Source organism: Amblyomma mixtum, chromosome 2 (genome assembly GCF_055824585.1).
Source record: "Amblyomma mixtum isolate Tamu chromosome 2, ASM5582458v1, whole genome shotgun sequence".
NCBI classification, from domain to species: Eukaryota; Metazoa; Arthropoda; class Arachnida; order Ixodida; family Ixodidae; genus Amblyomma; species Amblyomma mixtum.
Genome location: NC_143013.1, coordinates 58,996,082 through 59,019,333, shown reverse-complemented (window position 1 = coordinate 59,019,333; position 23,252 = coordinate 58,996,082). Strand labels below are relative to the sequence as shown.

The window sequence follows — 23,252 nt, the reverse complement described above, 5'->3', positions numbered from 1 at the left end:
AAAAGCTGCAACATAAAGGGGAGCGTGGCCATTTGTTTCATTTCTTCCAACAAGCATTATTTCGCAGATTTTCCGCAATATTGAGCCAACTGGGATAGTAGCAAGGATAGTCGCGAGCCGCGCTTGGTCCGTACCACGGTGTAAGAATTATTTCTTACAACGTTGTTGGTACGTAGCGGCCGTGGCGCAAACTTCAATGTTCGCCTTTAAGGTGCCAGATGGCGCCACATGGCCACGAGCTAGGCTACTGCCGGCCGCATCTAGTCGCGCTCCGCCGCCGCTCGGGTCCGGCCGTGGCTAGACTATAGCCTCCGAGATTATTTGCGCTCGGTTCACTAATTTCGCAGGTTATGTATATACACATAAGAATCTCCGTGAGGGCTTCAGATGACGCCAAGTACCGGCTAGCTGGGAGCCACACCCCTGACGCATCTTGGCCAGCCAGGGCGTGAACACTGACGGCGCGGCATGCGGTAGCGGCAGCAGTACGCGCTTTGCTAAGAGTCCCCATTATATCTGTGCCCAAGCTAGCGCCCTCGTTCCTTTCGCTGCCTACTACTTCCTTTCGTCTCATGACTCTTTTAATGACAAGCCCTCCTTCAACTTGTGCGCGTTCTGTGACACTGTCGACACATGTTCTACACGTATGCAGCATGAGGTCCGCACAGGATGCGCTCTTTACAAACATGAGCTCTTTGCCCACACTGCCGCTGGTAGCAATTGCGCCAGATGTTACCCCGCTCTCGGGATGAAGGGACACTCTTGAATCGTGTGTGAAAATTTATTTATTTATTATTCATTAAAAGTGTTTATTTTGAGGCGATGAAATAAAAAGTTCCTCGAATGCAGAGAGAAGCAGTCACCTTGGATGTGGTGGTATGTGATGGCATGCACCGCCGTGCTGCTGTGCATCACCCTCACTGCTGTCATCGTTACGCTCACCTCTGGCAACGACGACGGTAAGCTGCTCCGCTCGGCGCTCGTTGCACGATTGGTTCAATAAAGCTCAGAGGTAGCTCACGCGCATTACAAGGGGGAACGCACGAAGAACGAGAAAATGTTGTCCGCGATCCGTTTAGTCATATGGTCTTCATAATGACCAAGTTCAGCTCTAGTATATCTTGAGAAGGTCTAGGATATTGAGGTGTAAGTGAATACCGTATTCTTATCTCAGCACCATCTATAGGACGCGTGGAAGTTGCTGCGGCGGGCGTGTTTGGGAAACGTGTTTCAGCCACTTTGTGAAGTGTTATCTTCGTCCCTAAAAGCAAAAAGAGCTCGCTGCACCCACTTATCCGCTGGAGGAAACTGTCCCCAGGTTACCCAAAGGGCAACGTTCTGTCTTACCCTTGCGCTGACCTATTTTGTTTGGTATAGTTTTTAACAGTTTATTTCAGAATCTAAACCACTGGGTCACATACTTCAATTGTGAAATTTCTTTCATAAACTTTGTTTTGATCTTTGAATTTTATTTCTGAAAACTGAATCTGACACGATGTCATCACTCCGAACTATCCGCAATCCTTTTAAAAGACGAGAACACACCAACGGGACAATTAATCCAGTGCGTGCGCACAAATTCTTCGAAATTTTCAAGATTAGAAATCACAGTCACCACAAGCCATACCGAATTTTATGCAGTCTGTTCATGAAGGCTCCTTCTTCCACGCATCTGCATCACTCTGGGCTCTTATTACTTCTATACGTTGTAGTTTTTACTTCGCTTTCAATCACGCACCTTAGTCTCTTTCATATCTGAACACACTAATATTTTTCTGAAGGAAATTTATTGTTTCGCATTAGAGATTTAGTACCTGCAAACAATAGATCGCAATAAGGAAGATTCAAAAGCTTGCCGTGCGAAATAAATTGTTTTATACTGCATGCGGTAGGCTGCACAAGGAAGCAAATCCTTCTTCTGAAGATGCACTTCAATATTTTCAGCAGTATAAACACCACGCATGTCGCAGTCTTGCAGAATGCTACAGGGGGCATGATTCTTCGCATTTTTACTCTCGAACGGTGCTGCATCTCTCATAAGTTAAGAGATGAGTTTTGCATGGTCTGTTTGTGCCACCGACAAGCCATGCAATAGTGCGCAACAGTCTCTTCTGATGCGTAATATTTCCGCCAATATTGTTGCTCGATGGGAGCAGCAATAGCGAGAGAGTCAGGTGAACACCTACAATTTGCACTTGCGTAGTTAGCGCTCGATGTTACTTACATTCCAGGAAAGAGGTGCTTGGACAAATGCGCTCGAAACATTGCCTCTTGTGCTCATTATTTCTCAAGAAAGCTTACTGCCCGAGATTCTGTGCTTTCATAAGGAATGCTGGGTAATATATGGTGTTCCACAGTGTCGGGAGCGGGGGGGGGGGGGGGGGGGGGGGCGTTCTATGGCCTGGTTGCAAACGCTCATTTTATTTTCGCAACACCGATTGCGCGGCAGTGTTCAGACAGAAAGCTCGCAATAAAGCCTGGTCAGCATTGGGGAGCTCTGGCACCATCCAGGAATGCTCTGCGCTGTTTTAAAGCTGATGCTTTTTCTTCCTTTGTTGTACCCTGTTTACATCGATGACCATGCATGAGATGTTCAGCGGTAAAAGGCGCCAATGTGACCAAAATTCATTATACTCACCTGCTGGCAAATAAGAGTGTTATCTACAGTAGTCATTTACTGGGCCCTCTGGGGGATATGCCGATGCGGCATATGTCGTTACGTTTTCCAGGTAACACCAGTGCAGTTCATTGCTACGATAATGCTATCTTCCCTTGACAATTACGCCGTTTTTCGGTCATTCATTTTTCGGCGCCACTACATTAATTAAAAACTCCGCTTTTCGGCTCTCTGGGCCAGAAGTTAGTACAGTGCAGGTGGAAAGCATGTTATTTAGGGTAGAAATTTTAAATCTTTATGTCCTTGCCAGAGGTCTTTGCCATTCATGAGAAATAAAATGGAGTGTCCACACCAAACTGTGGCTCTCGTCGCCCTAAATGGGGGCGTTGGCATGGAGGAACCATAGTTGGCGTAGCGAGCACGGTATAAATATCGCTTCACGCCATCGCCCCGTAGGCGAGCGAATATTCATGGGGTGATCTCTCGCCCTTGTTAACGCAGCAGGAGGAGGTGGCGCAGAAACTGCCGGAGGCGACGCAAGCAGCGGCATGAAGCCTCTGCCGCCCAGTGTTCCGATTATCTTAAATCCCGCCCCTCCGAGTGCGCTTCCGACGACAAGAGCGACGTCACCCAGTACGTGAGTAATGAGAACCGATTAAGATTGCGTCTGGAAGAAAAGATAACAAAGTTTTGTTTCAACATGTCCGTCCGGAAGTGGCTCCACTGCGTTTTGGTAAGGAGTCCTGCAGTTGGCCTATTCCCAATCGATGCAATCCTCGCAAGGGTTTGTGCGGACACAGATGATAACATTGCAGGGGCTACACGTTGCATAGCGCTAGTCTTTAGTTGGGGGGGGGGGGGGGGGGGCACGGATGAGAGAAATGTCACTAGTAGGCAGAGCAGTGGCTTGCTGTCGACGGAGGGTACCTGAAAATGCGTTTTATTGCTGTCGAAGTGTCTTGATGCACGGATGTGTTGCTCGTATCATTATTTTGTTCCAGCCACGGAAACTAGACACCATGAGTGCTTAGTGCTTACCAAGGCAGGAATGTTGATGAAGCGGCATCATTCAAGGACTAAGATAATGTGACAATGTGCAAAAGACCTCTTCTTCGTCATTTGTGTGCAGGAACAGTGAATATCCGACACTGCACTCACTAGAATCGCGCAGTCAATTGTTGCTTTTTATTAGTTGAAGAAAAAAGGAACGGGGGTGGGGGGGGTGAGGTATAGAACCTAATGATATCGCGTCCAATCACATGGGAGTATGCTAATGACAAAAACTTCGTCCTAGTGGATCTAAATGAGCTTGGGGTAAGCTGTTTCATGCTTTCAGTTTATATCATGGAAAAGGCGTTTGACAGTATCTCCTTGTGCTGTACAAATGGCAGCAGATTTCGTGGCATACGACTCTGTATAATACTGTTGCGAAAAGTTGCGTACATCCCCCTTATAGCTGAATGCACCTAGTGCGACATGTAAGCGGGCGTAGTTAGGTTGACAATGTTTGTGATGAAGAGCCTACTAGGATAACAAATGCGGTCATTATCAAAAGCGCTGAGTCCAACAAATTTCTTTGTGTTTTAGCAATAGCAAGGGCTGCTTATTATTTGGTTCGGCGAAGCCGCTCTAATAACGGTAATCGACGTAGCAAACATTGACCGCTGCTGAGAAAGGAGTGTGAAGGACGAACGCGCGGCATTTTTTGACAGCATAATTGGGAGTAACTGCAATGTGCTGACCACCTGAGTGAGCGTAAGCAAGGCGTTGTCCATCGACGCAGCATTCGGATGCCTTGCCCTGCTTTCGCCTAGGCGTGTTCATTTCGGCGCTTGCAAAGTGAACTAAAAGTTCACCCACGTGTGTAAGGCTCCTTCAGTATTTGTCAATACGGCAGTGATCACGTGTATTTGTTTAATGTCTTTTCTGCGTTATTTATTGCTTCGAGCACTCACTACATTGGGTACATTCAAACCATTCGCCAAGACAACGTAGTTTTCACGAGTACCTTTTATCTTTCCTTTCAAGGAGCGCTGATTACACTTTTGTGCCGTGTAGTCAACCTGAATAATATTAAATCTGCACGCAGAAGCCTGATTTGATTCTATTAGTAGTGCATTCATCACGTATCATATATTAAAGCTCTTTTCCACCTACCTAGTTACCGCACCGATACACAGCAAAAGCAGAATTCTTAGCGAAGAGATATATCCTTCCTTCTAACACTGTCATTTTCGTCGGCTCAGCGGTTATTAAAAAGATAAATATTTAAATTCATCAATACTGGCCTTAAAGCAGCATGTATTTCGTGCGCTAACATCTTTATCAGAAGGCAAACAATATTTTTGCCTAGGACTCATGCTTGTTTGGAGGCGTGAGAATGCTATCTTATATCTCGCCATGCGGCAATACACGTAGAGTGGCCATGGCAATATCCTTCGCACAGAAAAGGAGTGATATGGTGCGTACTGTAATTTGTTCCAGCGCCTCGACCAATCCCTCTGATACCCAAGGTTTGCACCGTCGAAGACATTGGTGTGGAGCCCCTCGTACTTCCTGCTGACGGCCTGTGCTCTTTTGTGTTCTACCACCCGCTGCGTATTACGCACACCACAAATACTTTCGGCACCCAAGACCACCCGGACCAGAAGAATTTCTTCGATAGGGCCAAGGACTCCTTTAACACCCGGTTCGGCATGTCCGTAAATTTCAGGTGGGTCTGTCTCCCCTTTCTTGCGTCGCTTTCGCGCCTTCTGCCCTACCTTCATTGCTTGGAATGGTTGTCTTAGTGGTATTGAATATTACAACCAGGTGCTACGTAATATATGGCGAAGTACGGCAAACAATGTCTGGCATCGTGCCGTAACGGCTGGAATTGTTGTCATACACGAAAAGTAATTTGTGATGTGAGGAGAGGAGAGAGTGCCATACCACCGCGACTGTTGCCATGACCTATATGTCTCTTAAAATACTTCATAACATTTATTGTCAAAGAAGGCCAATTTGCACAAAATAAGAACTAAATTTCATTTCTGAATACTCATACGAGAGCTTAGATCTTCGCTTGGCAATGGGTTTACTATTTCTCACTAAAATTGGTTTACTTAGCGCAGTGCCCCCAGAACACGATCAGAAATGGATTTCTTGCGCTTCGTGGGTAGCTTCGTATAGATCCATTCACATTACCAGTGCTGCACAGGCAACTAAATTTGATTAAGGATTGTTGATGCGTCCTCCTGAAGATCAATAGCTTAAGCATGCACAACATGTTTACGCAAAAAGCGTACTGGCGCTAAAAGACTAAGACAAAACACACAACACACAGGACTTGCGCCAACTTCCAACTGATTTTATTCAGTGAAAATACCACTTAATAACCACACAGCATGCCGTGTGGTTATTAAGTGGTATTTTCAGTGAATAAATTCAGTTGGAAGTTGGCGCCATCCTGTGTGTTGTGTGTTTTGTCTTCGTCTTTTAGCGCCAGTACGCTTTATGCGTAAACATGTCATGCTACAACCAACTAGCTCAAATCAAAGCATGCACGTTTTCTAATTTTCTGAGAAACTCCACCTAGATGCAAGTGTTGCATTTGTTGCTAATTTGTTTGAGTCATACACGCAAACTCCACATTTTAGGAACCGGCCTAAGCGGTGTTTTTCTGCCCATGTTGTTCAGTTCTATTATTCGCACCTTAAACAAGTAGTCCTAATCATGAGTTATGCGTCACATCCTTAGTAAAAAAATAGTGTTGGACTGACATGTAGCAGTAGCTAGGTTCTTCATAAAAGTGAGCTGTGCGTTTTACAGTTCGGTTCTCGCAACCGGCAGGGAAGGGTGTTTTCTGTAATTCGTCCGAAATCAATGCTACCTTTGGGTTTCTTTCTGAATAGCGACGTCATAAGATTTTCCAGTGCTTTCCTCACAACAAGAGGAAAACAAGATTACGAAGGCTACTGGCACTACAACATTTTCGACTGGGGCTTCCTGTTCATCGATGAGTTCCAGGCTCAGGCTGGAGCCCGGCGAATCACGGACGCACTGAGAATCCTCAAGGTCAGAGCTGTCACTCAAAGTTGGCAAGACAGCTGAATATTTTCATTCCAAATGTCGATACTGGCCATTCAGACAGAATTCTTATGCGCTGAGAAAGAAAACAATATTCTACGCTTCTGTGGTCTGGTACCGACACCCTATTTTTTAAAGTTTTATTCTTAGCTTAAGAATTTCATTTTAAGGCTGCTTACAGTGATAACATTAATGCACGGTCGCATATTAACTTGCGCACTTTGAAAAGTATTGCAGAAGCACTGGCTGTTGGGCTAGTTGTTTCATCATATTTTTGTTAATCGCTCAATGAAACAACACAGAAAGACACGCAGACAGAAACGCGAAGACAGGAACTCTTTCTGTCGCTGTGCCTTCCTGTGTCTGTTCCATTGCGGCATTCAAAAAAAAATTTGAAAAGTATTCATGCTTGGAAGGAAAATATCATATGCTTCTGCATCAATAGTCATTGTTTATGCGCTAACTTCTCTCGAAGCAATTTATGAATCGTTAGAGCCACTAAAGATGCTATGCGCGCTTGAGTTGCGATTTTTGTATTGAGGCAGCGGCGTTGGCGTAAGCGCTGAATACTGACATGCTATGAGCATCTCGATCGCTGATGAAGGCTAGATGGCTAGACCTCTTGATGGGCAATGGGTGACGAGCATTCCCTGGTCATAAATTGGTACTACTTTGTATCAGTAGCTCTCATGATCAAAGATTTGAGTGGCGGTTTGCTAGTTTTGCAATATGAAAAAATTTTTGCGTTGCCTGTAATAAAAAAAAACGACGACGGCGTTTGTGTCTACTCACGGTGAACACATTCTTACGCATATGCTTATGATTATAAGAAAGACAATTCGTTTCAATACTTACTGCAATATTGGAAAAGAGGAGGACGACTGGGTGTTGCGAGTAGGATATGAAATAAATCCGGTTTTATAATGCTACGAATAGAAATCTCGTAACTGCTGCTCTTTTCTTTAGTGTTCAGACTATAACTTGCTTTGTTTTCATAATAGGATTAAACCTCTTTCTGTCAGCGTTGTAAAACAAGTCCGTGGCGAAAATAAATAAACTCATCAACATTAGCTGAAGCGGTGGGAGACTGCGTTTAGCTGAAACAGAAAAGTGGGATAAAATTTTAATTTGGGGAGCAGAATGACGCTCTTTACACTCAATCACAATATACATGTATCGTTATCGTTCAGAGTAGCATATCATTTCATAAATATTAGTATGAGCTGAAAGCCTCACATTGCGTTCATGCTTGTACTGAGACAAACATTCTAATAGTGCCTTTTGTCGAGCTTATTCGAGTACACGGACATTAGTTGCTCTTTAAAAAAAAGACACAAATCAAGTTTTAAGTCTAATGTCTGCGCTTATGAACTTACAACCTAGCACAAGAGCTGACGAAGGCTCTCGTGGCTCGGGACACTCAATCATGTAAACTGTCACAAGATACAGCTATCCACATTTGAGAAATCAGTGCGGAGAAAAGGACAAATCAAAAGAACATACAGGAGCGTTGTACTTCTTGTGTCAGCTCTGATTTTCGAAACACGCATCTACTCCTACTCGCAGAATCACTGCTGCGAATGCCCATACGCTACTGCAGTGTTTGCTTGGCGTTCCGTCGAAAGGCTTTTGAACTCTTAATAAGAAGTCCGTCTGATTGCACTCAACAGAATTAAAAAAAAAACATGGGGACGCTATAGCCACCTGAAGTGTCGTATGCCATAGCATTAAACAGATTTAAACAGCATTAAACATTTGACAGCTTCTTTTACAACGTTTATGTGTGTTTGCGTGAGTGTTTTCGCAATTGTCGGTCCATCAACGTTATCTTCGGATTGCTAGTCACAGTAGCAGGTATCTTTGCAGTGACGGTCGCGACATTGTCATATATCCCATTTGTTTTCTAAGTTTCGATTTCCTGTCTAGAAACAAAGTTTCTCACAACCCGATGGGCAGTTTATGATGACGTCTCAAGGACAGGTGACTTCGTTCGACCACTTATTAAGTGCCACCTACCAAAGTGTCCAAGTTTCTTAGAATGCGGCGGCCTGGTTTCCACCTGCCACGTTGGGCAGGTTGAGATGACGTCACAATTTCACGTGATCTCTCTTAACCAATCAGGGCATTTCATGACACTGTATATCAAAGGTGCTTCGGTGTGACGACAGCTTGAATGCTGACACATTGAGAAGAGAAAACAACAAGCCAGTTTATTTCTTAAGCCGCTGCTTGACGCGACATTTGAGAAAATCTCGTTTCCGTCTCCTAGGAAATGGAGGAATACCTGAAGGCACAAAGAAGCGACGCCGTAGTCTTCATGTTCCTGGGCATCTACACGAGATCGGATATCATCTGCGCCGACATTGCGCAGTACATGAAGTGAGAATGCCTTCCATAAACGCTGGCGTTGCCAGTGCAAAAAAAAAATCATTAAAAGCTGATTATTATAGGCATTTCGTTTGCATCATAAGAAAAAATTCAGGGGGCACTTTGATTGTCTAAAGTGCGTAGAGGCGAAAGCGTTTTCCGCGCCACTTTGACTGCCTCTGTCGCACTGGTGGCGTCACATATAGTTTAGTACTAATTACTAAGTGATGACAAATCACTAATCAATGGTTAGTTACTGATTAGTGCCTGAATACTAATTAACTGCTAATTAATGACGCTTAAGCTTCGCCTTAAGGAGTGGAACGCGACAGCGTGTTGCAGCGCTGCCAGGGAGTCCACGGAACGCCACCACCAGTTCGGCGCGATGCCTTGCCCTTTGAACGCTTTTTGAGGAAAGGAAATGGCGCCGTAAATCTCTGTCATCTCGGTGGACACCTGAAGCGCACCGTAGAGGAAGGGATGAAGTGGGAGTAAAAGAAGACAAAGAGGGCCCGTAATGAAGAAAATGAAAATTGTATCTGAGGAAAGGAAATTACGCAGTAACTGTCTCACATATCTCGATGGATAGCCGTCAAAATTCAGGGGGGCACTTTTTTTACCTAAAGTGTGGTCACTGATGTGTGGTTAAGATATTAAGCTTCGCCTCTAAGAGTGGAACGCGACAGCGTCTTGCAACGCTGCCAGGGAGTCTATAGAACGCCATCGCCCATTCGGTTCTACGCCTCGCTCGTCGGTAAATTGGTTTTTGAGGAAAGGAATTGTATGTCTCTCATATCTCGGTGGACACCTAAACCTCGCCGGAAGGGAAGGGAGGAGGATGGGAGTGAGTGAGACACCGTATTCACTAGACGCGCTTTGTTCATTACAAAACATCGAGCTGGCATGGCGGAGTTGTAGCGTGCTCGTCTCGCATTCCGGAGACCGGGGTTCGATTGCCGAGCTCGACCAATTTCCTACGCGGTTTTATTTATTTATATGGCCTGACTATAAAAGTTGATTAGGCTAATTGGATAATTTAAGCATTTAACTAAGCTCAATCCCACTTACTTGGAGCATCACTATACGATCCCTTCAATTGGTTGCATGGTTACTAGGCAAAGTACAATTGGCCCCGTTTGGGAATTTGCGCACTGTGACGTCACGACCGTTTCAACCAATTGAAAAGCGTGACATTTCTGTCGACAACTTCTGCTTACAACGATGAGGCATTAAAGGCTTCCGCCTTAATAAGTGCTTCACAGGTGGTCCTGTTGTGTGTGTTTTTTATGACGTGAAGTGGAGTGAGATAAATAAATAGGTTTGCATGAAATCACCAATAATCCAGTACAATAGCCAATTGCTATGCCGAAAACTTATTGTTCACTGTTGGTTCAAAATAGAAAAAAACTGGGTTCTTTGTGCGTAAAATAGTAAGGTTGTTTTTCACGCAACCGGTATACAAGCCGCTCTTGAAAACACTCAAAAGATCGTCTGCAGGTCGTGTTGACGGTATTAATTGCAAGTTTCTGCAAGAATTTCAGCATGTCGTTCTTTAGTATAAACGCGATTTTAACACAATCACTGTATGAAAGTTCTTTACGCGCTGCCTGGAAACAGATAAGGTTCTTCGTCATTAGAAATGCAGAGGCAATAATAATCGAATTATTACCACCCAGATAACCTAACATCTATAGCACATAAAATACTAGATCTTGTTACACTCACTCCTCTTTTTAACAACTTACAAAGTAAATATTTTCGTGCACATCACAGCGCGACTTTCCCAAATAGAATTGACGTGAAACCTAAAAATTTTGATTTAGCAATGACTTTGTGGCATTCACTAATTTTGGGTTCATAAGCGAGTGCAATTTTTTAGTCGTCGCCAAACCAGTTGGGAAGGTTAACAGTCAGTTTCGAATATTAAAGCTAAAACACCAAAATACCGAACGATTTCTATTATATATTACTCAGAACCTTTCCAACCTCTCAGAGAATTAACTCTGAATGAGACAGAATAGTCGAGGACACCAGTTTTCTCTGGTATGTCTCTGGGCTCTCTTTTCGGCAACTACTCTTATTAATTACTTCAGCCACTTGCAAACTACTATCTCATCTTGTATGTGGGTTGTATGCAATTTGTTGTGCTTTAAATTAAAAATAACAAATGAGTCTGTTGTCCCCACGCCTCACTCAATCATTTATAAATATCTTCACTACTGCTATCATGTTGTCTTGTAAATATATTTTATTATTGAAAAACAGTGACCGTTTTACCTTAGGAATCTCTATTATTTTCTTCACAGTTGTTTGTTAGACACAGTGAACAGCGTAGACTACGAAAATTTGGCATGGAAACACTCGTTGCATATTTATGATAAAATTGCTGGCTGTGTAAAAATAAATTTTTCTTCTCCCCATCATGTCCGAAAAAGTCTTTATATGTTATGTTTCTTCTTCCTAACTTATACGCCTGAGACATACATCGCGAAGACGTACATCTGGACGGTTTTGTAAAGTTGCTCTCTTGTTTCTTCCTAACTAGCGCTAACCATCATCGGAGTGCTAGCCTAACATGCAATTCTTTCTTCCCTTATCTAAAAACACGAAGATATCTCGCCTCACATCGTTCTTCCAAATTTTTATCGTAATGACCCGTTGAGAACCCAAGTCACCAGGACGGCTCCCTTGATACCACCGCGTTCTGCCCGCGTGCACAAAGTCCACGCGCATTATCCGAACATCCCTCTCTGCTCTTATCTGCTCTAAACAAAAACGTGAAGGATTCGAACCCACTGGTTGCCGCATTATTTTCATAACCTACTTTAACTTGTCCTAGCCAAGTAACGCTTTTTACCACGTTTTGCGCATGTGATTTCGATGTTATTTTTTTACGAAGATGTTCCCCTGCTGTTATGCCTGAAACAGACGATGCAGGAAATAAATAAATAAATAAATAAATAAATAAATAAATAAATAAATAAATAAATAAATAAATAAATAAATAAATAAATAAATAAATAAATAAATAAATAAATAAATAAATAAATAAATAATAAACAAACAAATAAATAAATAATATCTGTTTTCTTTATGGCCTTTTTGTCATCTTATGCTTTAATTTACGTTTAAACTTGTGTTTATGGCCATTAACGATGGGAACCTGAAAGTCATGTTTAGCATATTGCATACCAGATCACCATCTCGTGTGACTTGCTGCTATTGCGGTGCACGAACATAATTATGCACTGAAAATTACAATCTCCAATTATTTTGCCCCGAATTCCGACTAGCTGATAAACCAATTTATCGTACATGCTGAGCGCAATCGTAACTACTTCCTCGTAACGACATGGTGTCAGAAGACTTCAACTGAGATGCTTACGACACTCTCCGCTCTGCGCAGCACAATCTTCACTCCGAGTGGCGTCATCGCTCTTGGTCACCTTTCGTACTCCGACTCATCGAGGCCTGAATGCAGTGTGATGCCACCCACGAGTATCAGAGACCCCCGTCTACAGGGAGCCCAATACGGCCACAGCCTAGTGAGCGATGCAGTCTGTAGTTACTTCTGAGGCGTGGCCTTAGTAACGACAGAAAATATTTGGAAGTCACTCATCACTTTTTTTCTTAAGATCCTGGTGTAAGTGAGCATTTAGAAACAGTTTAGCAACAGGTCTACGCTAAGAAGACGGTAATTCTCACTAATTTCATCAAAAGCCCTTGGAGAAATGCAATCAGTATGTACAGAGTTGGCTGAATGTTTTTAATCTGGAATTCCTTGTCTCTATTATTTGCCGTTCGATACGATTCCGAACGCTCTTTTTCGAGCTTTCTCAGATACTGACCACGTGCACAATTCCTATCTATCTCAACTCGACTCCAAATATCATAGAGGTTAGAAACACTGCCCATAATTTCGTCGAATATCCATCGTATTGCAGCCTCCCATGGCGCTGAATATTTCGCAAATAACATTCCCGTTCATTCTTCCGCCTTCTTTGGAAGCAAGTGAGAATATTCATGAAAAAAGCTGTGGACGTCTGTCTTCACTTGCGTTGCTAATTTTTTATTCAGAACTCAGAGCACGTATACCACCCATCCTTTTTTTTTTGGTCCAGTGCTACCGTAATCATGTTATTTAGGTTCAGTTCACATATTAGGCGTACCAAACTAACAATTGACTGCCACTTTCGGCCGACAGCTATGGTCGCACTAGCAAAAACATTTTACAACCTCATTGTTCGTTCTAATTTTTCGGTTATGTTCGATTCTGCAATCGATATTAAGATATATTAGTGTCCCGCGCGAAGCATGCCATTTTTATGTTCAACGCATGGGACAACACTGTTTCTCTAATTCGATCGTGTAGCTTTCCTTCCAATCTTATTCATTGTTCTTGCTTCTCCTCCCACATCGAGTTCACCGATCTGAGTACATGTTTCATGCAGCGTGACGCGCTGCATTTAGTACGGTGCCTCTGGCAACACGGTGTACGGACGCACTTCTCCGTTTCCACCACCATGCGAGGTCGCTGGACCAATCCCACGAGTTTCGCCAATCGCAGCGGCAGCGTCCGTGTGGATTTCTACGACCAGTGCCAGAATACGCCCTATCGGGAAGATGCAGCGTTGAAAGCAGTGAGTGTCTAACTGACTTTGCCGCTCGAGTTGACAGGGTGCCGAAATAAGAATGCATACTGTCATCAAGCCTTTCGCCCATGTCATTGATGCTCCGAATAATTAACCCAAATCGCTTAACTACGCGTTCTTAATGGCTGCAAACACCCTTATGCTGACGCAGCAAAGTAGCAGTGAAAAGCTTACTGTACTCCCTATGACAGATGTTTAATTTGTTGTAGTAGCTGATTACTTCTTCTGATTCCACAAGGAATGAAACGCAGTGTTCATTCCTGCTTTAGAGTGGTTTAGCATAGCGCACGCTCCCTCATAGGAAAAATAGAAGTGAAGGCTAGTTCTTCTCGCTTTACTTGTTGAAAAAAGCTATTAAAGCAACGGTCTCTTGAAGCCGACATCCCTGACAGTGTTTTTATGGCGTTGATCAGCCTGTTGGTAAACTAAGACAACTTGTACAATAAGCGAAAAGAAAGAATAGTAATCAATCTCAACAAACACTCTCATTGAGTACTATTGAGCGGTGATGCACTTTCGTGCAAATGTTTATATGAGGACTAGCAGACAGCGCTTTCAGTTTATTCGGATCAACAGCGCCTTTACGTTATGTGAAGCTGTTTTATATTCTTCGGTGGAGAAGCGGATCTTATTGTCAGTTTAGAAAATAAATTTGGAAGTAGCGATTATGTTGTAACAAAATCTGCAGAAATTATGGATTATTTCGGCTCGAAAAGAAAGATTCCGCTGTGTGCTCTCAAACACTAATCATCAATAGGAAAAGAAAGCATAAGTTCAGTCGTGCGACGGCCGCTCTGCATTTATCCCCTGGTTACGGATTGGGATATGTCGAGAAGACGCCGGAGCAGAGGCTCTGCTAGCTTCGTGTGTTCGTGCGTTAGGCGAGCTACGCGAAGCAGTAATTTCGCCATGACAGAAGCTGTCCAATGGAGCAAAACGCAGGTAGGAAGTGCTGTTGTGTCGTGGATTGCCACAGCAGTGGGCGATCACTAAAGAATAAGATCCATTTATGCCTCTGTACCGGTTCCCGGCGAAGTTGTGCGAGAAAGAACGGCAACAAGCCTGGGTCACCGCAGTTAGTACAATCAAGTATTTCCCGACAGTTTTATCTCGCTTTCTGCTGTGGCTATTGCAGTCGTTTGCGTTATTGACTCCCTAATAACCCAGCTAGTAACACAGAGGAAGCACGCGATGACTGCAGTAATTAATGCTCGGAATCGCTGCCTCCTGCCGGTAGGATGTTTTGTATAAGTCCTGTTACGATGCCACGTAGAAACAATATCGCTTTTTCTTGCCCTTATTTTATCTAACAAAAGCTTCGTTACCACAGCTTTCTGTAATTTTTCAGTAAACGCCTGGAAAGCCGGTTTTATAAGTAGGGCGGCAAGTAGGTCGCGTGGGTGGTCGTTCGTTTTAAGCGACATCCAAGCTCGAATGGGCACAGTAGACGAGGGACAGCGCTTGTAGAGTGTACGAGGGGGTACCCAAAAGAAACCGGACTTATTTTTGTTTGAACTTATTTGTTCACATTTTAAGCACTGACCTTCAACCTCCTTCAAAGTATTCCCCACTTGCAATGATACGCTTGTCGAATCTTTCATTCCATTTTTCAAAACATTGTTTAAATTCATCTTTTGTGATGCTGGACAGTGCCTCCGTCGTTTTTTTCATCACCTCAGCAACATCAGCGAAACGCTTTCCATTCACCTATTTTTTCATTCTAGGAAACAAAGAAAGTAGCACGGGGCAAGGTCGAGAGAGTATGAGGGTTGAGGAATAGGGGTCATGCCATTTCTGGTCCAAAATTGTCGTAGAGACAGGGCTGTGTGAGCAGGGGCATTGCCATGATGGAAAAACCAGTCGCGCGACCGCCACAAATCTGGCCGCTTCCACCACACACTGTTGCCCAATCTTTTCAAAACATCCAAGTAGAAAGCCTGGCTAACTGTCTGACCCTGCGGAACAAATTCTCAATGGACGACTCCTCTCACGTCGAAAAAACAAATCAGCATTGTTTTGAGGTTTGGTTTCACCTGATGAGCTTTCTTGAGGCGAGGTGAATTTGAAGTTTTCCATTGGCATGATTGTTGCTTTGATTCAGGATTTGATTCAGGAACACACTTGAGTTGTCCCCATAGCATCGTCCTTGTACGTCTTTAATATTTCAAGAGTTTCCATTCAACTTTTTCCGAGCAAAAATCAGAATTTCACCGGCGCATGCTGTTCACGAAAATCAGCCATTGCAAAAACGACGCTCACACAAAACAGTCGTCACTCTAAAACTCTGCCTAAACTAGTCTGACCTCCTTCAACGACGGCACTCGGCTTACTGACTCTGGAATGTTCGTTCTATGCGCTCCTAGTGGAAAAACGCGGTACCACAGAAGCTTTGCCGACCAAAAAATTTAGTCCGGTTTCTTTTGGGTACCCCCTCGTACTCTTCGTTTTTCGTCGACTGTCTCCTTTCGCGCCACGTTGTCGCTTCAAAGTGCGATTTTTGAGGGTTAAAGTTGTGTTTATGGTCTATGGGGGTGTAACGTCCCAAAGAAACTTAGGCTATGAGGTACGCCGTAGTGAATGGCTCCGGAAATTTCGATAACCTGGGATTCTTTAACGCGCACTGACATCTAACACAGTACACGGACCTCTAGAATTTCACCTCCATCGAAATTCGACTACCGTGGCCGGGATAGAAGCCGCGTCTTTCGGATAAGCAGCCGAGCGCCATAACTACTGGGCCACCGCGGCGGCAATAAATTGTGTGTTTGGGCGGTTGACTTGATTTTCAACTTTCTTATTTCGGTATTAACCTGCAAATCGCGCTGATAAATTACTCAGTTCTCTCCCAGTGGTTACTCCCCGACATTGCATGCGTGATATAAGAGCGCAGCGGTGGTTCGGCACCATTCAGACGGGGCACTACATTCGCGCCACAAGTTTTATGAGTGCAAAATGTTCTCACAGAAATTAAGTGCAAGCATCGCGTTAGAATCGAGATAATTGAGAGGATTAGTGCGCCTCGTTTCGCCGAGATTAAAGTTCATCTGCGTCATTACAGAGCGAATGAGTTGTGTCCCATTGCACGCAGCACGCATGTCGCACACTTTTTCAAGGTTTTTCTTCGGCTAGCGTGATCAGCCGTGAACAAACATTTTTTTCTAACCTGCGTGTATTTCTCATAATGTACGCTTTTTCTTTAGTAAGGTCGTAATGTACACTAAAAATTGGAGCAGTATGTTTTGTGCAGCAACCAACTGCGATCAACAATTTCGCCGCATTATTTCAGAGTGCTGTTAGTACTTTGCATATTTAGGCATTTAATTAAATAGCGGCTGTACCACGAGCTACCCGTCGTACACGTTGTGATCACTGACTTCAGAAACACAGTTCGTGATCAAACGAGCTTCGTCGTTGTCGGTGGCCTGCTAGACAAAGCAGACGCAACTAACGAGTTTCATCTCTTTAAGTTCGCTTTGCTTAAGTGCGCGTCAATCTGACCTATATTCTTGAAGCCGCAGTGCAGGTGATACACTCCCGTATTCGCGATCGCTACACGTGGAAGAAATCGTGCGAGAATACTGCGACGAAAGCAGAGTGTGCAACGGAGAGGGTTCCAGTTTTTACGTTCCTTCCGCAGACGACGCTGTGCATTGCACTGTTATTGTACTGTCAACAGAGAGCCGGGAAGGTATACAAACTATTTAACTGTTGCGTAGATGAAATAGACGCTTTAGGGTCAAGTTTTAGCGCAATTAAGCCAGGTCTGATGATTTTCAACGACACAACAGACCAGGTGCTTACAATACAAGGCCATGAAATACCCAGACTGGCGTAATAGAAGTATCTCAAGGTATGAGTAAAGGAAAGACATACGCGGAAAAGCACAAACCGACCGTTAAGGCAAAAAAAGGTCTAGAGATGCCAGGATAATGAAGCATTGGAAATTATTGGTGTAGAATAAATATGAAGTACTGAGAGGTATTTGGAAAGGAATAATGGTGCCAGGGCTTACTTTCGGAGATATGTTTTAGCGTTTAAGGCACAAGTTCAGTCTGGATTACAACTATACTAGAGAGTTGTTGAAAGAGAACCACTAGGTGCCCACGGCTAAAATCACAAGCGAGGCAGTACAAGGGGATATGGGCTGGGCTTAGTTCCTAGCACGTGAAGATCAGAGTAGAATAGTGTATGAGGAACGCCTGAGGAAATTGGACGATAAAAGCAACTAAGGGATTTAAATATCATACAAAAAGTGTGTAGATTCAGAATCGCGGTAAAAGAACTTTGAAACCAACCAGAAAGCATGCAGGACACAAGGATAGACATATAGAGAGCTCTAAAGGAAGGGTAAAATGCGCAGAAGCTAAAAGCTTCATTCATTCAATGGAAAAGAAGCAGAGTTTAGAACTATATCGAAATCGGAAAAGGCATACCAGAAAGGGATCGTTCTATATTAACTCAAGAGGCAGGGCCCTACTCTTTGAAGCTAGAACAGGGTGTCTTATAATGCGCACCTACAAAAAGAAATGTAACCAAGAAGATGACACATGCGCAGTGTGTGCTAAATCTTTTGAAACAATTTAAAATCTTATATTGCAGTGCGATGGTATCCAGCCGGATGTAAATGCAGGCACAGTCTCTCTCTCTGAGGCCATAGCTTTTACAAATTAGAATGGTCATGTGAGTGACTCTGCGGTAAAAGTTAGGAAAAACGATTAGGTGATGGTGGCTCAAAAGCAGAGACGTGTCGTAAAGTTAAGACTGTCGGATTAAAAATGTACTTAAATATAATGGCGAATTTTATAGACCAATTGATAACACTGTTAAATATGTAATAAAAATTCCGAGCAAGATGGCAACTGCCCCACCCAGTTTCAAAGGGGACACTCCGGTCTTCCATCTTTCTACCAGCAGCACCACATGGCGATGGTTTGGGAGAATATAGTGAATCACCACAGTAAAGGACGTAGATTACAGTGGCATTTATTTGAGAATACGTGTCACGATCGGAAGATCAGATAAACAGGGATTTTTTATGGCATTAATTACATTGCAACCCAGGTGCATTATTTTCTAGTCGGACAACGTTTAAGCATGCGGCCGCCAAACACTTTCCAGCAGAATGTTTTGGGGGGTTGCGTCTTTTTTATGCAGCCTCTCCATTATTCACAGAGCGGCTGAAGCTCAGACGCGGCAGTGATCGGTCAGTTGCCTACCACCCATATCGCCGAGCTTCCAATATTGGGGATTAGAACAAGGCCCCTGAATATAAATACAACGTATTAGCATCTTCAGAAGCCGGAGCCACAGAAAAAAACTGCCGAGAATGTTTACTACATTCGAATCGGAGCGAAAGCACGGACTTGTGCTACGTAGAAGATGATGGTAAGGAGGCAGTGTCGCGGGACGGAGCAGAAGTATGTGCCTTGCCGAACATTATAAACCTCCGCGAAACCTCGAATGTGATGCGCGAGCCTGTTCATTCCGATATTTATCACAAACTCATGGTATATTGATGTAAGTAGCTAGTACGTTGGTTTCTTTAATCTGAATAGCTGTCTTCATTAGCAAAAGTCTGCGCTGATGTTGCACTGTCCATATCAGGTGTTGCAAAACGGCACCTGAAGCCACCGCGCTGGCTCACTAGTTATGGTCGCGGGTTCAGACCCGGTTTCAGAGATAGCATTGCGTTGGAAGAAAAATGTTATAGTTTCATTGTATTGCGCGATGTCAGCACACGTTAAAGAGCTCCCGGTGGTGTCAACGAGCCGGAGCCCGTCGCTACGGCTTTCCTTATAGCTTGTGTCGTTTTGGAGCCTTTAAACCATAAACTCATAAAAATGCATCGGATTTCATGTCCCAGGCATAAGTCCGGTCGCTTCAGCATCTGAGAGAAATGGATGGGTACATTCCTTCGCGTTAGCCTTTGAGGGAACGGAGGTGTTCTGTACATTTGCGTCCCTCATAGCCTGAGTCGCTTTGGGACGTTAAACCCCAATAAACCAAACCAACCTTATGTATATTTCAACAAACAAACAAACAAACAAACAAACAAACAAACAAACAAACAAACAAACAAACAAACAAACAAACAAACAAACAAACAAACGCAGATGGTGATAGAGATCACTTCGTTGTCTTACTCCGGGGACTCGCACTCACTACGGTCGCGAACGCTTTGGCATGGAAGCAGTTTATAGTGTGGCATGAAAGCATTAACAACTTTGTCTTTCGCTATTTTATTTCAAAGATATGCGACTACGCCACTGGTCCGTACGCAAGAAATTTGGTCTACGACAACAACGTCAAGGCCGTGATTACTTTTGACGAAGCTCGAAGGTTCGCCTTGGCTTTTGACAACGAGAATTCCCTGCGAGAAAAGGTAAGTAATGTGGCATGTCATCTTTAACAAGAAAACAGCTCTTAATTTTTTTTTGTGCGTGGCCCCTCCAGGGAACATAAATAAAACAAGACAAGCCTTCACGATCAAAATGAGCCCCCGAATGTGCCTCTCCTTTATATACACTTCATCTCAAGTACTTCGCGTTGCTAGCAGGGGCGCGCTCATTTTCCCATATATTGTTTTGTTCCTCAAATACATTAATGTCTTTTAAAGCAGCAATCACCCGCTTCAGAGCAATTCGTTGGTGGTGGTGGTGAAAAACATTTATAATGCAATAAATATTTACAGAGAGGTGATTGGGGTAGGCCCTATTGGCCCTTTCCCCTAACAATACTAGGTGGAGCCCCTATTCCGGGGCCCCAATGGCAAGCAACGCCGCCCGCGTCCGGTGAACCAAGGCCTTTTGCTCTCACTACTCCCAAGTCGAAACACATCATCACCGACTCGCGAGGGGCCTGTCGGAACTACGAGTTGGGCTGGGCTCCCCCGCTTGCCTGGCGCATACTGGAATATAGCTGCCGATGCGAAGATCCAACTCCACGCAACCTGATTTGGGCCCCCAGTCACCAGGGACTCCAGGGAAACGAACAGGCCGATCAGGCCGCCCGCGCACTCTCTCCCCGGGCTATCTCCCTGTCCTTGGAAGGGTACTCCCAATTCGTCGCGGATTGTATGCTCATCTGCGCGTTTATTTCAAAAGCATTCTTCTAGCACCAATTTAGGTTGAACCGAACATGGACGTCCAGGAGTATGCGTGGTATGTATGTGTAGAACTTGATAACCATTTTATTAGTGTTTATTGTTGTTACTAAATATTAACAGCGAAGGCTACACTGAGAGGGACAAGCAGACGGTAATTGAATTTCACAGTGCCGGATTGAGCATTTCATAGCCACCATTTTCGCTAGCGCCACCCGATGAAAAGGCAGCCAAATATGAAGTTTTCACGATTACTTAGGGTCGGGGATAAGGACACGCATTTCCAATCTGGTGGGTCAGTTCTTTAGCATATCGTGCTCATTGTCGCATTTTTCCTTGTGTAAGAATGTATTGCGGATTTAGTAGTCTTGTAGGAAAGACATTTAAGCTTCATGCCTGCTCTCTACCGCATAAACGAACCGAGGGCATTATATTTGTCCTTTTGTGACCAGCGTCCTCTGCGCTAAATGTTTTTGACTTTTCTCAACGGCTGTGATCAGCTGGAAACATTTCGTGTTAGCTCTTGAGGTCTCCTTTTGTCAGACGCAGCTTGTTTTAGTCGTTTGGGCAGTAGCGCACTCATAAAAGTGGAGGTGCAGCGAATTAAACGTTCGTCAGTGACTTCCCTAAGTTATTGAAGCGCCACTCTATCACACACTTTTTTTCACCCGTCATTTAAAACTTAAAGAGCCGTAGAAAAAGTACTGAGGATGACAGATTATACCAAATACATTATTTTAGATTTTGTGTCATGTCAGGTTATTTCTTAAGAGTTCAAAAGGTCCAAGCGTTAAAGCTGATAACGTGCTCGAGTCTGATAACCATCTGTTTACTAGTTGTTGAATAGTCATTTTTGAACGGCACCAAGCTTCACGACGCTGTTCACAAGTGCGCTTTCTGCACATGCACTTTATTTCTGTGTCCTGTAGTATGGCGCTCAGCATAAGAAATATCTCTTTTTCTAAGTCACTTTCCTTGCAGTGCTGTCCTAGGTGCATGGTATTACAGCTTTCATCTCAAGTGAACATGGCGGCCGAAAGAGAGGCTGGACCGCTCTTCGCCACTCATGCTTGTTCTACAAAGTTCTGGGCTATGCTGATACACAGAGTGGTGCTGGGTCACTTCTATTCTAATTACGAGAGTGTCTAGCTCATTCCATGTTGAACAGTAAACATGTTGGACAGCAAACAGATCCCGTTTCGGTTTGCTGGACTGAACGCTGCCTCAAAGTTTACAGAAGCAAAACCAGAAGCTTCAACTGATCAGTATCCCAGTTATTGCCGACTTCTATACCATAAAAATTCATCTAAATTGCTCACAATCAAAACAGTGTGCGCTGGAGAATCGATGTTCCCGTTGTCACAGCCACAGCTCACCAAGTAAATTCCCTCACGCAGTGATCGCTATAAAATTTTGATTACTAATTTTCGGGAACGCTGCCTGAGGCTTCTGTGTCAGCACCAAGAAGTGCGAGATTGCTGAAGTGCCGGTAGGCGTCACCTGCGTTCATGCGGCGGGACTGGCAGGCTGCCAGCACTGCTGCATGAACGTAACTTCAGTGGCTTGTCTCAGGTACGTTTAGATGTCGCCAATGCTTTATGGAAACAGGGCTCTTTGATGGAGGAATCCGTTATTTACGCGAAAGGAAGCCCTTTTTCAGAGAGGCACGTGCACTGGCTATGCTTGCACCATGGGCTATGCTTGAGCTTCTTATGCCCTCATGTTCCACGTGTCGCCTCCTTGCAAACTTCGTCTTGTGACTCAACGTGTTAATTCGTTCACAGATTTGTGATGCCTGGGAAAGTGTGACAGACATCCAAGTGGCCGTGGCTATCTACGACGTAAATCACGACAACAGGGACACCAGATGTGAAGCCCGGTGGATCACAGGCTCCTGGGCCCGGCTTAGATTACTTCTCAGGCTGAGCGCTTTCATCGAGCGCTATTACAAGCGGCCTGAAGACCAGAACAACTGCCTGTTGGTGTCGTGACGACTTCTGGTGTTTTATGACTGGTCTTTCTTTAGCACGTCGTCCCACAGTTTTCTTTTGGGCTACGTGGTCAGACATTTAACAAATAAATAGCTGCACTACGGTGGATGCTCTTTGTACTTGTTATGTTGACGGGCTACATGCACTTGAGGGTTAGTTTCTAATGAATTTGAGCTTGGCGCATGACAGCCTTAGATGCTTATGCACCCTAAAACAGCAGAACATGAAGAATTTCTAATAAAATGTATTGATTTCATTCTCGAGGTGCACATGCCAATCTTTGTTCATGCATTCATTCAAGAAAATCTGCCTAGACCAGTTGTGAAATACCGCTGCCGCGGCCTTATATTCACCTATCTAATGTCATGGTCTAAAAACACAATGTGGTTTATGGCAAAGGTTTCCAAACGGTCGGGATACATGCGCCGAACTTTGCTTGTTGCTCCACTAGATAC

The 23,252-nt window shown here is 44.1% G+C and overlaps 1 protein-coding gene across 1 annotated transcript; it reads left to right on the top strand.

Annotated features, from left to right (window-relative positions):
* Positions 1–868: 868 nt before the first annotated feature.
* On the top strand, positions 869–22,864 carry LOC149359439 (uncharacterized). The gene is made up of 9 exons (XM_089569046.1): positions 869–959; positions 3,119–3,250; positions 5,102–5,330; positions 6,511–6,673; positions 8,955–9,064; positions 12,459–12,597; positions 13,504–13,692; positions 19,955–20,086; positions 22,591–22,864. Exons 1-9 carry the CDS (start codon positions 869–871, stop codon positions 22,795–22,797), a joined length of 1,392 nt encoding a protein of 463 aa, XP_089425172.1. The 3' UTR covers positions 22,798–22,864.
* The last annotated feature ends 388 nt before the right edge of the window (positions 22,865–23,252 follow it).